A 13,364-nucleotide genomic window follows, 5' to 3' on the forward strand; every position below is an offset into this window, starting at 1 on the left:
TATTCCGGTCACGGCACTCGCGCGCTATTACGGGAACGTACGGCTTGCTCCGTCCTACCGCCGGACCGGCCTGGAGCAGGACTCCTGCTCCACTCCCAGTCCCGGCTCCTATGCCCTATACCATTTATAGACGGAGCTGGAGGTTCCTCTTCCAAACGATATGATTTAATTGCCTGCTATATCTGGCCGGACACATCGACATTATCTCTGTTGAGAGGAGCGATGAGACATAGGCAGCGTTTGGCCCTCTCTGCCAAATAGTTTTCCAGAAAGAAGTGATTTTTTTAATTATGTGAAATGATAAAGAGGTTGGGAGCTGAAAAAAGTAGTTTTTTATTATTATACAAAGTGATTCTCCATCATCCTAATTTTAAGAGTTTACTCCCTCCGTCTCAAAAAACAAGTCATTCTAGAATTCAAATTTTATTCAAAAATTTATGATCTTATCCTATTTAGAAAGTGCGTGTGCATATAAAAATTAATTAGTGCTAAATATGGATAAAAATAGGGCAAACATACACTACTATAGAAATCTTTACTGAGGCGGGCAAAAAGTATTAACTGAGGTGATTTTTGCAACCGCCTCGGTTAATCGAATAAAAAATAAAAATAATAAAACCCGTGGATAAGCCTAGCAAGCCCATCCACGGGCCGACGCCCCGCGCATGGCGATGCCCCACGCCGCCGCTGGATCAGGGCCAGCAGCAACCATCGCGATCGCGCAGCCGCGCCCGCAACGGCCGCCACATCCCGAGCCCGCATAGCGGCCGCCGCACTCCGAGCGCAGCAGCCGCCGCCCTGGCTGCCACCGCGCCCGTCGCCGCGGGAGGGGAGGGAGGGAGGAGAGATTGTGGAGGGAGGGAGGGAGTGAGGAAAAGAGAGTGGAGGGAGGAGAAGTTGTGGCTGGTGAGTGGGTGAGGTGAGTGAGTTAAGAGTTTTGTTTTGTTTATAACTTCTGTCAGCAACCGGGCTCATTTGGGTTTATTTGGCTTGGTCCATTAACCGAGCCGGGCCTTTATAAAGCATTCACCTCCGAAAATAGTAGTATTAACCGTGGCGGGCATTTCAATGGTGATCGTCTTGTTTAATGGATTTTGCAAGGCGGATTATTTAACCGCCTCGGTTAAGAAGAAATGACCGTCTCGATTAATGTCTGCCATTAACCGAGGCTGTTGGAATTTCTGCCCAGCTCTGAGGTCATTTTAAAAGATCGCGGTTAATATTTTTTTAGTAGTGATAGTCATTTTATCTTATTAATTTATCCTAGAATTTCTAGAATGATTAATTTTTTTAGGGATGAAGGGAGTATGCTGGAGAAATAAATAGAATAACCTTCGGCCACATAATCACTTATTTTAAAGAATCAGCTTTTATAGAGATTCCGAATTAGATGGAGCACACGCCCATGCAAACACAAGGGTGAAGCTAGGGACAACAGATAGCAATGACATGTATGTAGGGGAGGCAATGGGCCATGACCCATTGGCTACTTCACAGCACAATTTGATCTTTTAAATTTTAACTTAAAATTTATAAAATTAGAGCTGAGTCTTTAGATTATCTAGGTCAAATTTTATAGCCTTTTGTCACCCTACATGTACGTGCGCGGGGAGCAGCCGCAGAAGGGACAGCCCTGGGAAGCACTGAATGATCCGATCTGGCGATCTCGATCTACGGCCCATGCAGCGATAGAGATGCGACGGCATCGGTTGTTTCTGTAGTTTTAGCGTCACGAGGTCCACCCCGGCGCTCTATCCACAACTTGCTTGCGCCCGGACGCGAGCTCGTCTGTGTGGGGATCCGGCCCCGGCGGCTCGCGGCCACTCGGCATCAAAGGCAATCGTCCATGGAGACGGCCGTGGACACAGGGATCCGTGGTCGCCATGAACCCTTGCATTCGTTTTGCCCAGTCATCTCCTTCTCGCTCCCTCGCAAGCCTGACGAGAACGCCGCCATGGTGCCATGAACCCCACCGGCCCGCGGCCCGCGCTAGTTCGAGACTGAGTCGATTGCAACCGCAGGGACAAAATTAGTTCTGGGTTGCACAAGCATTTCGGATTTCACTCCATGCTGCGCATGCCAGGAGTCCCTCACCGGCTTCCGCGCCAGGTATGGCGTCCCTTCGTGGTAGGGATGCGTCTGCCGCTGCATCGGTTCATCGCCGGCGCCCTTGTGCACTACGACATCGCGCCGTTGTAGCTGGCACCCAACGGCTGCCACGTCCTCGTTGCCTCTGAAGTGCTCTGCCACTTCGGCGGCGCGGGAGCACAGTCGCTGCTCATCTTCCACCGCTTCTTCGCCTTAGTGCCGCTGCCCAATGCCAAGCGCTGGTATCCCATCCGCGACAGGGAGAGTGTGAGTGAGCCTTTGGTCACAAGCCTCTCCAGGCGATTCACCAAATTCAAGCCGTTGATGAGTTTCTCATGAGCTAGAGCTGCAATCATAGTGACTGTCACCCCCTTTCTTCCTTCTTCCTCTGCCACCTTCCAACCAAGCTAAACCGGTTCGGGATTGCATGACTATCTGACTCCTACCTTCACCAGCTGCCAAACGCTGCTTCCAGCACTGCTGATTTGAGCTTCAAAAGTTCAGCCATGGCAGTCAAAAGTTCATAGTACTGGTATAAATAATGGCATTATTGGTAATAAGAGAAAGTTACTTTCATTTACCTTCACTTGTTTTCACCTTTTCCATGCAGGTTTGTTTAATTTGGATCCTCCAATGTTTAATCATAAGATTGAACTAGTCAAAACCCTTTCCGTTGCCGTGGGCATCATCACAAGTACTAATGCACGGATTAAATACCATACATGCAATCGGTTGGACAACACATCATATATTCACGCTCTTTTTATTTTTTTATGTAACATGCACTTTTTATTTTTCAAAACCATATTTTTTGGATTTTCAATAAAAGTATAGCAGCCGGGCATCTTAACCTTGTTGTAAACATTAAGTAATTGCAGGAGAGGAACACAACGATTTACTAGACCCTGGAAGTCATAATTCCTTCACAACAAGAGCATGGCCCATTACCACCCCTGCCGCATCCTAAGAACACTGAAACCATGAAATTTGGTCGACTGTAAGCATCACGGTTTTTCAGTGATTTCGCTTGATGCAGAGGAAATGCGATGCGTGTATGCAGGTGTAATGAACATGGCACCGTTTATGCCATTTCGAGTGATTTTGGTGATCAAATGACAACGAAATCAATGGGACTAATGGTTTTGTTAAGTGAACATTTCTAGATTCCAGGAATGAAGTAAAAATGCCATACAAAACAAAACACGAAGAAAGAACTCAAAGAAACGCTGAATTGGACGAGTTCTACTGAAATCAGTAGCACCGGAAGAACCGATGCCCATAGCATCGGTGCATCCGATGGTTGTCGGAAGATCCGACGCCCTTCATTGGTGCAGGACTGAGCGCCTCTGGAGATCAAGTAAAGAAAGAAGTGAAGCACCAGTTGAACCGACGGGTTCAAGATAGGCATCGGTGCATTCAACGTACCATGTTCTAGAGACGATGTCAAGCGAGCAGGAGCGAAGTCTTCAGCACCGGTTGAACCGGTGGTGCGTCGGAGCAAGGCGTCGGAGCAATGACGTCAGCAAGGGCAACGGCTACAAGATGATCAAGAGTCACCGGTTAAACCGACACTAAGGCATGGGTTTAACCGATGGGTGCCAGCTCAGCTGCAGAAGCGTCAAATAAGCTAACGGCTAGTTTTAGCCTGTGAGTGATCGGTTGAACCGACGTTACCCTATGCAGAGCCATCGGTTCAACCGGTGGTTTGCTGATTTCTGCAGACCTTTGGAGCAACGGCTCTCTTGAGTTGGTGGCCTATATATACGCCTCAACCCGGTCATTTTGAGTTTGCTGGAGTCCCAAGACATCTCATACACACCCAAGAACACCTCCAAGCCATACAAGAGCTCATTGATTATATCCTTAGGTTTTAGAACTAGCTTTGTAAAATGTGAGTGCTAGATTATCTCTTGAGTGAGTGAACAAGTAAGGTTGAGATCCTTGTGGCTGGTTCTAGAGTGAACCACACTTGTATTACGGTGCGCCGGCCCCTTGGAGCAATCGGTGGCTCGCCGGCAAGTCAACAACCCTCCTGCTTGGTGTGGAGCGGCGTCGACGATATTGTGCGGGGGACGGAGACCCCTTCTTCGTGGGCAATCTCCCTTAGTGAAGATTGGGATCAAAGCGATCGTGATTGTGTTCACGGAAGAGACTTGATTGCCGGGAAGCGATACTCTTCGTGAGTGCTTCAACAACGTGGACGTAGGGACGCCTTTGTGGCAATCCGAACCACGGGATAAATCCTCGTTTCGAGAGTTCGCTTCCTCTTATCCCTCTCTTTAAGCTTGCGTATTTCATATTGCAACTTGTATGCCTTTGCCTTCTTAGTATAGTATCTTGTTAAGATTGACTATAGGTTGCAAAACTCTTTTGGGATGAGGGTTACACACTAAGGTGAACCATAGTTGCACATCTAGGTAGCTTGATTTAGTTTAAGTTTTGTGCAAACTAGTTGGAGCTATAGGTCAAGGTTTTTAGATTGACTAATTCACCCCCTCCTCTTAGACTAGAGCACCCGATCGCTTTCAGCAGGACGTCACATTCTTTCCCATAGTCGTACATTTGGCAGCAAACTAGAAGTAGTGTACACAGTTCTCTAATAAACCAGAAAAACCACAAAAGTTCACGCAGACAAAAGGCAAGGAAGTGCAGACAGAAAACACCATTTCAGTTCTGTATCAGCCAACTGCTAAACTCCGGACGATTTTTGTCTAGTTCCATTGTCAATTGATCTCAGGAGGTATTTGTCTCTTCGAAAACCTTCATGAACGAAAAATCTTAAGATGGATTGCCAAACCCATTCATCCTCATTGCAAAGAACTGATGCAATGAGCTTCGTCATACAGGGTAGCATGTCTCGTGCTCTGTTTCTTTGCATTCTCCTATGCAGTTCCTGCTCTGTTTCGACCGGAGGCGGCCTAGAACCCAACCCAGCGAATGCAGAATCAGAGCAAAAAGTTAGTACTATCCGACCACAAATCGTTATTTGGCGAAAGAGTTTAGCTCCAGAGAGACGTTAACCCTTCTCCTACGCTACTTTTCCAGTGATCTCAAGCTCAAACCGCGCGTTCTTGCCGCTAGCGCGCCGTAGAGGACCGGGTTCTCCGGCACAAACCGAGCACGAGCCACGCCTCGCCGAAGCGCTCCGCCGTGACGAGGCTCGCTGGAACCACATCATCGGCGGATCCGTCAGGCACACGGCCGTGGGGTCGCCGGACAGCGGCGTGGTCATCCCGGCGGAGCTGGGCTACTCCGTCGACTCGCTGGAGTACGTCGTCACGGTGGGCTTGGGCACGCCGGCCGTCCCGCAGACCGTCGTCGTCGACAGCGGCAGCGACTTCGCCTGGGTCCAGTGCGAGCCGTGCGACTCCGGCGAGTGCAGCCCCCAGAAGGACCCCCTGTTTGATCCCCGGAAATCCTCCACCTACGCGCCCGTCCCCTGCGACTCCGGCGCGTGCAGGGACATCTCGTACAACGAGGGGAACGGCTGCACGGGCGAGAAGCTGTGCGGGTTCGCGCTGAGCTACGCCGACGGCTCCAACTCCACCGGGGTGTACAGCCGCGACAAGCTGACACTGGCTCCCGGCGTCGCCGTCGAGGGCTTCCGTTTCGGCTGCATCCACGGCCGGGGAGGCTGGCACGACACGTCCGCCGGCCTGATCGGGCTCGGCAGCTCGCCGGAGTCCCTCGTGTCGCAGGCGGCGCCGTCCTACGGCGGCGCCTTCTCGTACTGCCTCCCGCCGACGGGGAGCGCCGCGGGGTTCCTCGCGCTCGGCAGGCCGGGCGACGCTTCCGGCTTCGCGCTCACCCCGATGCACCCGTCGGCCCACGTCGTCGTGTTCTACAAGGTGACGCTCACGGGCATCAGCGTCGCCGGCCGGCCGCTCGACGTGGCCCCCTCGGCGTTCCCGCACGGCGACTACGGCATGATCCTCGACTCCGACACCGTCATTACGGTGCTGCCGGCGGAGCCCTACGCGGCGCTGCGGGCGGTGTTCCGGCGCGCCATGGCCGCGTACCCGCCGGCGCCGCCGATCCACCCCGTCGACACGTGCTACAACCTGACGGGCTACGGCAACGTGACGGTGCCGGGCATGGCGCTGACGTTCCTGGGCGGCGCAACGGTGGAGCTCGACAACCCGTCGGGGATCCTCGTGGAGGGCTGCCTGGCGTTCAGGGGGTTGAGGCCCGACATCCACGGGAACGGCATCATTGGCAACGTGAACCAGCGCGCGTTCGAGGTGCTCTACGATCCAGAGCAGCTGAGCGTTGGGTTCAGAGCGGGGGCGTGCTGAGCAAAGCACCGTATTTACATTTTGGGTATAGCTGTAGTATCTGTTCATACATATATACGCAGACCCACTACACACACCTCACTCACACCACTATACACGTATAAATAGTCATACAACTACACTCAGAAACGAAGACCGCGTCCTTCTCAAGATCACCAGAAGACTCCGTAGGCGACGGGCGCATCGTATCTCTTTGTGGCTCCACGTGTGAGAGGCTGCAGATTTAAATAAGAGAACACTGTTCCCGGATGCGAACCCGCGCCGAGCAACGCGCGGGTGGCAGGCGCTCCACCGAGTAGCCTTGCCAACGCGCTACGCGCGCGTTCGCAGCACCGTATTTACATTTACGTTCGAGGTGTGATGGCAGATGTTTGCAAAAATTTTCTAAATAAGACAAATGATCAAATTTAATATTAAAGTCAAACAAATTATAATTTGAAACGATGGGCTTTGCATCACACCTCCACATGTGTTTTATATTGTTTGACTAAATTATTAGTTTGACTCCTCGTAGATTTCGGGTAACATGGGCTAGTTAGAAATAGCTAATAATTATAATTATCTATCTCCCACTCTCTTTTATCAATTAAATAATCTAACCCAGTATTCTAAAGAAACATACTTATTATTATCTAATTGTAATAATTGTGATAGGTTTAGTTAGTAACCTATGTATTTAATTGAACATTTTGTTTGAGCTATCTGAATAACATGAAAATGGGTATTCTTATCTCTTCTCTCATATATGAATATATAATGACACACACATTATAATTAGTATTTTTATATAAACAATAACATAAATAATATATTAATAATGATAGAAATAGTAATTTAGAATCTTATATTGGTGCGCTTTAAGATTTTATTATGATATACTCACTCTGTTTTTATTTACATATCATATTTGGTTTGTCCTAAGTCAAACTTAGCAAATTTTAATCAAACTTATAGAAAGAAATAATAATATTTACAATACCAAATTTATTTCATTGAATCCACCATGAAGTATATATTTGAAAGCGATCGAGTGCTCTAGCCTAAGAGGGGGAGATGGTGAATTAGGCACTATTAAAATCCTAAACCTATGACTCCAACTAGTTTGCACAAAATTTAAACTAGATCAAGCTATCTAGATGTGCAACTACGGTTCACCTTAGTGTGAAACCCTCATCCCAAAAGAGTTTTACAACCTATAGCCAATCCTAACAAGATACTATACTAAGAAAGTAAAGGCACACAAGTTGCAATATGAAATGCGGAAGCTTAAAGGGAGGGTTGAGAGAAAGCGAACTCTCGACACGAGGATTTATCCCGTGGTTCGGATTGCCACAAAGGTGCCCCTACGTCCACGTTGTTGAAGCACTCACGAAGAGTATCGCTTCCCGGCAATCAAGTCTCTTCCATGAACACAATCACGGTCACCTTGATCCCGATCTATACTAAGGGAGATTGCCCACGAAGGAGGGGTCTCCTTCCCCCGCATAAAGTCGTCGATGCCGCTCCACACCAAGCTGGAGGGTCGTTGACTTGCCGGCAAGCCACCAATTGCTCCAAGGGGCCGGCGCACCGTAATACAAGTGTGGTTCACTCTAGAACCATCCACAAGGATCTCAACCTTGCTTGTTCACTCACTCAAGAGCTAATCTAGCATTCACACTTTACAAAGCTAATGCTAAAACCTAAGGATATGATCAATGAGCTCTTGTATGGCTTGGAGGTGTTCTTGGGTGTGTGTATGACTTCTAGCAACTCCAGCAAGATTCAAACGGCTGGGGGAACACATATATATAGGCCACCATGTCAAGAGAGCCGTTACTATCCGTAGGCCAGTTTTCTGCGTAGGCATCGGAACTTCCGGTGCGTAGAGCATCGGTTCTTCCGATCACTCTGCGCTCTGGAGTAACCGTTGGCCTCTCTGACATGCTGCAGCAACTTCAGGGACCATCGGATGAACCGATGCTAGGGCATCGGAACTTCCGGTGACACTTGTCCTTCATATAGCCCTTACACCTTGCTGACGTTATTGCACCGACGCATTACTCCGGTAGCCGTCGGATCTTCCGGTGCTGAAGGCTTGGCTGCTACATACTTGACATCGTCTCTGGAACATAGTACGTTGAATGCACCGATGCTTAACTTGGCCTCGTCGGTTCAACCGGTGCTTCACTCTTTCTTCACTTGATCTCCAGAGGTGATCAGACTTGCACGGATGCCGGGGCGTCGGATCTTCCGACAACCATCGGATGCACCGATGCTTAGGCATCGGTTAAATCGGTGCCCCTGTTTTCTGCCAAACTCATCTAATGCATCGCAGCGATCAATTGGATCCTTCAAATTTATTCTATCTCTGGATTTCCACTATGCTTTGACATCTCTACGGCGGATTGGACTTGTCATCTTGATGGTGGATTGGACTTGGCGTCTCAACGATAGATTAGACATTGCGTCTTGACGATGAATTAGACATGTGGACTCATATTCATGAGACCTAAAAACTCTTACAAGTGTGATCTCACAAACTTGTTAGTCCCATTGATTATGTTGTCACTCAACCACCAAAATCACAAACAATGGCCTAAATGGGGCCATGTTCCTTACAATATTGATAGTGCATATGTTGGATATTGTAGTTGTTGCTATAGTTTTCTATAGATTTGGTCAATGTTAGTCAAATTTTACTTAGGACAAACCTAATACGACATATAAATAAAAATGGAGGCAGTATAATTTAGATTTAGATTTTGGGGGTTATTTTCACTTTTCATAATTACATCATTAGATAACTTACATGCAAATTTAGGGGTATTTGATATTATTTTATAGTGGCTTAAGTAGGTAATTTATATGAAGATTAGGGGTTATTTTTCTTATTTTTTATAATGGCTGAGGTGGGTAATTTAGATTGCTTAGGGTTACTTTACTCTATTTTCATAATGGTAACGGTGGATAATTTATTAGAAAAAATAACGGATCCAATGACCATTATAGTTAGAGTTGCCGAATTGATGGCCGGATGTTTCTAATTTTTGTGAGAATTTGTAGGATTTCTCTATTTTTTCAGACTGGTGGATTAACGTGGATACTTCAAGGTAGACTCCAATTAGTAATAGTAAGATATTGTTGTCACATGAAAGATATGGTACGTTGTACGTGCTTTGTTTGTACAATACTATATGACTATATGACGTGGCAGTTGAAATTGCTACTTAATCCGCAATTATGTGGCTGTCGGTGGAGGTAGTAAATCATCAACGATGAAACTCCTCTCTATAGATGAGCGTACGGCCCGAGGCCCGTTAGCCCGGCCCGAGCACGAACGACCCGGCACGGCCCAAGCACGGCACGGGCCCGAAGTCACCGGGCCTGGGCCAAGCACGGCCCGTGCACCAGGCCGTGCTTGGGCCGCCAGTTCGGCCTGCCGGGCGGCACGGCACGGCCCACCAAAAAGACCTCGGCCCGTTCCGGCCCGGCCACTCCAACGGTCGGCCTGCCCCTCCCCCGCGCCTGCCAATGGTCGGGAGCGAGCGGCCGCGGCCCAGGCTCCCCGCGCCGGCCCAAACGACGCCCCCAGCCTTATATGACCGACCCCGCCGGCGCCCCTTCCCCAACCCTAATCCCCATCCATTCCCGACCCGCCCTCGCCCCTGCCTGCCATCCCCTTCGCCGCCGCAGCGACTCAGCGGTCGCCCGTCGGGCGTCGCCGCGTTGGACTTCGTCTCGCCGCCTCGTCCTTCACCGCCGTGTCGCCACCTCGTCCTCCCCCCTCTATCCTTCTACCTCACCTCGTCCTCGCCCGTTTGCTCATCTCTGTCCACCGCGTCGTCATCATCCTCGCCGCCGTCCTCCGTCGAGCTTGTCTTCTTCCATCTCTCCGGCGCCGGGCTCCGGCTTTGCAGGCAAGTACATCCTCCTCAAGACCTCAACCCCTCTCTCTAACCCTAGCTGTTTAACCCTAACCCTAACCCTAGCTACCTCTTCTTCACAGTAAGTCGGCGATGAGCTGATGCTGCATTCGCCATGATGAACGGGGCCGAGAGCGGGGATCTGACGAGCCGCGGGGGCCGGTGGCCATGGATGACATCGACGAGGCCGTGTACCCTGCAACCATCAACGAAGATCTGGTTAACTATGGTCACGTGCCCGACAACGTCGACGACGCGGGTGGCGCTGATGCTGCTGCCTTCCTCGGGCTTGGCAACGTCACTGAGGCTGTCGCGGCCCCTGTGCCGCTGGTAAGTGAGTCTCAGTCCTGTGGATCTAAGCGTCGATCTCCTGTCTGGGATAATTTTGATGAAATTTTGGATGATAAGCGCGTGCGTATTGCTGCTGTTTGCAAGTTTTGTCGCCATAGATTGTCTGCTAAATCTGCTGCTGGCAATGGTCATCTGCTTAGGCATCAAAATGCATGTAAAAAGAAAGCTGGTCATGCTAAAATGGTTCAAACTAGGCTTGCTATGAACCCTGATGGATCATATAGGAGCTGGGAATACAAACCTGATGTTGCTAGGGTTGAATTATGCAAATTGATTGCTAGGCTTGATCTGCCTTTATCTGTTGCTGATAATGATGCTTGGGATGATTACATTCAACGTGCTCATAACCCTAGACATGTTAGAGTGTCTAGGTTTTCAACTAGTAGAGATCTGGAGAAGCTTTTCATTGACACTATTAATAACTTAAAACATATTGTCTTTCTTGGTGTCAATTTTATTTGTTTGACCTCTGATATCTGGTCTGGTAATGCAAAGGAGGATTACATCACTGTTGTAGCTCATTTTATCAATTCTGATTGGCAACTTAAGAAACATGTGATTGGTTTTAGATTGATTGAAGAGGCTCATACTGGTACAAACATTGCTGAACGTATCTCTGATGTGGTTGAGGCATTCGGAATGACTAATAAGATCTTTGTTGTTTCCTTAGATAATGCTTCTTCTAATAATAATGCTATGCAAATTTTGGCTCCAATCTTTTCTGGTTACTTGGGTGTTGATACTGATCCTGATAATCCATCTAAGAAAACCTACTACGTTGTGCATCAGAGGTGTGCTTGCCATGTTATTAATCTCATTGTGAAGTCTAGGTTGAAAAGGCTGAAACCTTATATAGAGATCTTTAGAACTGCAATTAGTTATTTGAATGCATCTAATAAAAGAATTGCTGAGTTTAAAGACTACTGTTTGCTTAAGGGTGTTAGACCTCGTAAATTTGGTTTGGATATGGATGTTAGATGGAATTCAACCTATCTCATGCTTAAGCACCTGATTCTATATAAGAATGTATTTTCTGTGTTCATCAATGGTAATATTGGCTATGCTGCTTTGAATGGTGAGCACTAGTATGTTGCTGAAAAGGTTTGTGAATTCCTTGAGTTGTTTTATGAATCAACTGTTGCTCTATCTGGAGTGTATTATCCCACAAGTCCTTTGGTTCTGCATCATATAATTGAAATTGCTACTCATTTCCATGAATGTTGGGGTGATTCAAAACTTGAAACTGTTATAGGCCCTATGAGAATGAAGTTTGAGAAGTACTGGAAAAAAATTCCCATGTTATATTCATTTGCATTTATTCTTGACCCTAGAGCTAAATTGAGAGGTTTGCATATGGCTCTTGATTTGCTTGCTAAGTCTACTTCCTACAATTACAATCTGTATGCTAATGAAGTTAAGCATGAGTTGTTCAAGCTGTATAACAAGTATGAAAACAAGTTTGCTGCAAGGCCAGCAAGGACAGCCCATCCATCAGGTTTGACAGGTAAAAGGAAGCAGGCTTGGGGTAAGATCTTTGGAGGGCCAGGAGGATCTGGTACCTCTGGTCCTTCTAGTAACATTCCTATTGCTGGTACATGTGAGCTCACTGCCTATCTTGACAGTGACAATGTTGTGGCATATGATGATTCATTTGATATCCTTAATTGGTGGCATGATCATAACTAACCTATCCAGTTCTCTCTATCATGGCTAAGGATATTATGTCGGTTCCTGTCTCAACTACTTCTTCAGAGTCTTGTTTCAGTCAGTCTGGCAGGATTCTAGAGGATCGACGCAGAAGGTAGAACCCGGAGACTGTGGAGCAGCTGATCATCATCAAGGACTGGGAGCTGGCTGCGAGGAGAGCACAACATTCTGTGGAGGACTTGGAGCTGGAGAAGAAGTTCAAGAACCTATGGCTTGATGAGGACAATGCTGGTGCTGCTGCTGGGGATGAGAGTTAGAGTGAGATGTGAGTGACATTTAGCCTGGTGGCTGTTGTAACTTGTAATTGTAAGACACTAAAACTATCTGGCCTAGTGGCTTTTGAACTTGAACTTCAGCTGGCTGCACTCTTTTTTCCTTTCTAGGGTTTCTCACAAGGGTGAGTTTTACCTAGAAAGGTTTTTAATGAGGCAACATTGCAAAAACAGCTCTTCCCAATAATTTGAACTTATCTCTGTTTGTCTTGGTGGTTTTGGGGGTTTTGGCCTTTTGGATTTGGGGTGTTTGCCTTTGTGCTTTGAATACATGTGAAATGTGAATAATTTATGTCTAGATTTGAGATTTGGATTTTTTTTTAAATCTGTTGAGATATTTTTTGGTGACGGGCTTTTGGGCCGCCCGGCCCGGCGTCTGGTCCCGTGCTTGACGGGCCAGCCCGGCACGAAAATCGGCCCATGGGACGTGCCTTGGGCCGATCCCTGGGCACGAAGCCTGTTTAGGCCCGGCACGACGTGCCGTCGTGCCCAGTTGTGCCGGGCCCATTCGTGCCGGGCCGATGCCGGGCTCGGGCCGTGTCGGGCCAGGCCACCCGTACGCTCATCTATACTCCTCTCTCACATTCATATGAAAGAAAAGGACGTTTACATACGGAGATAGTACTTTATTTATCTGCTGTTCAGATTTAAAAATGCGGTTCAGTACTTTGTGAGGAACGCATTTCCACACGCATCCTCGCGTATCAGTTGACTTTATTATAAAGAAAGTCAAACTCAATTTATCG

General features: G+C 48.0%; 1 protein-coding gene across 1 annotated transcript; it reads left to right on the forward strand.

The window, feature by feature from the left end:
• The first annotated feature begins 4,972 nt into the window (after positions 1–4,972).
• LOC120702035 (aspartyl protease family protein At5g10770-like) lies at positions 4,973–6,383 on the forward strand. The gene is made up of 2 exons (XM_039985811.1): positions 4,973–5,045; positions 5,134–6,383. Exons 1-2 carry the CDS (start codon positions 4,973–4,975, stop codon positions 6,381–6,383), a joined length of 1,323 nt encoding a protein of 440 aa, XP_039841745.1.
• The last annotated feature ends 6,981 nt before the right edge of the window (positions 6,384–13,364 follow it).

Source organism: Panicum virgatum, chromosome 4K (genome assembly GCF_016808335.1).
Source record: "Panicum virgatum strain AP13 chromosome 4K, P.virgatum_v5, whole genome shotgun sequence".
In the NCBI taxonomy this organism is placed as follows: domain Eukaryota; kingdom Viridiplantae; phylum Streptophyta; class Magnoliopsida; order Poales; family Poaceae; genus Panicum; species Panicum virgatum.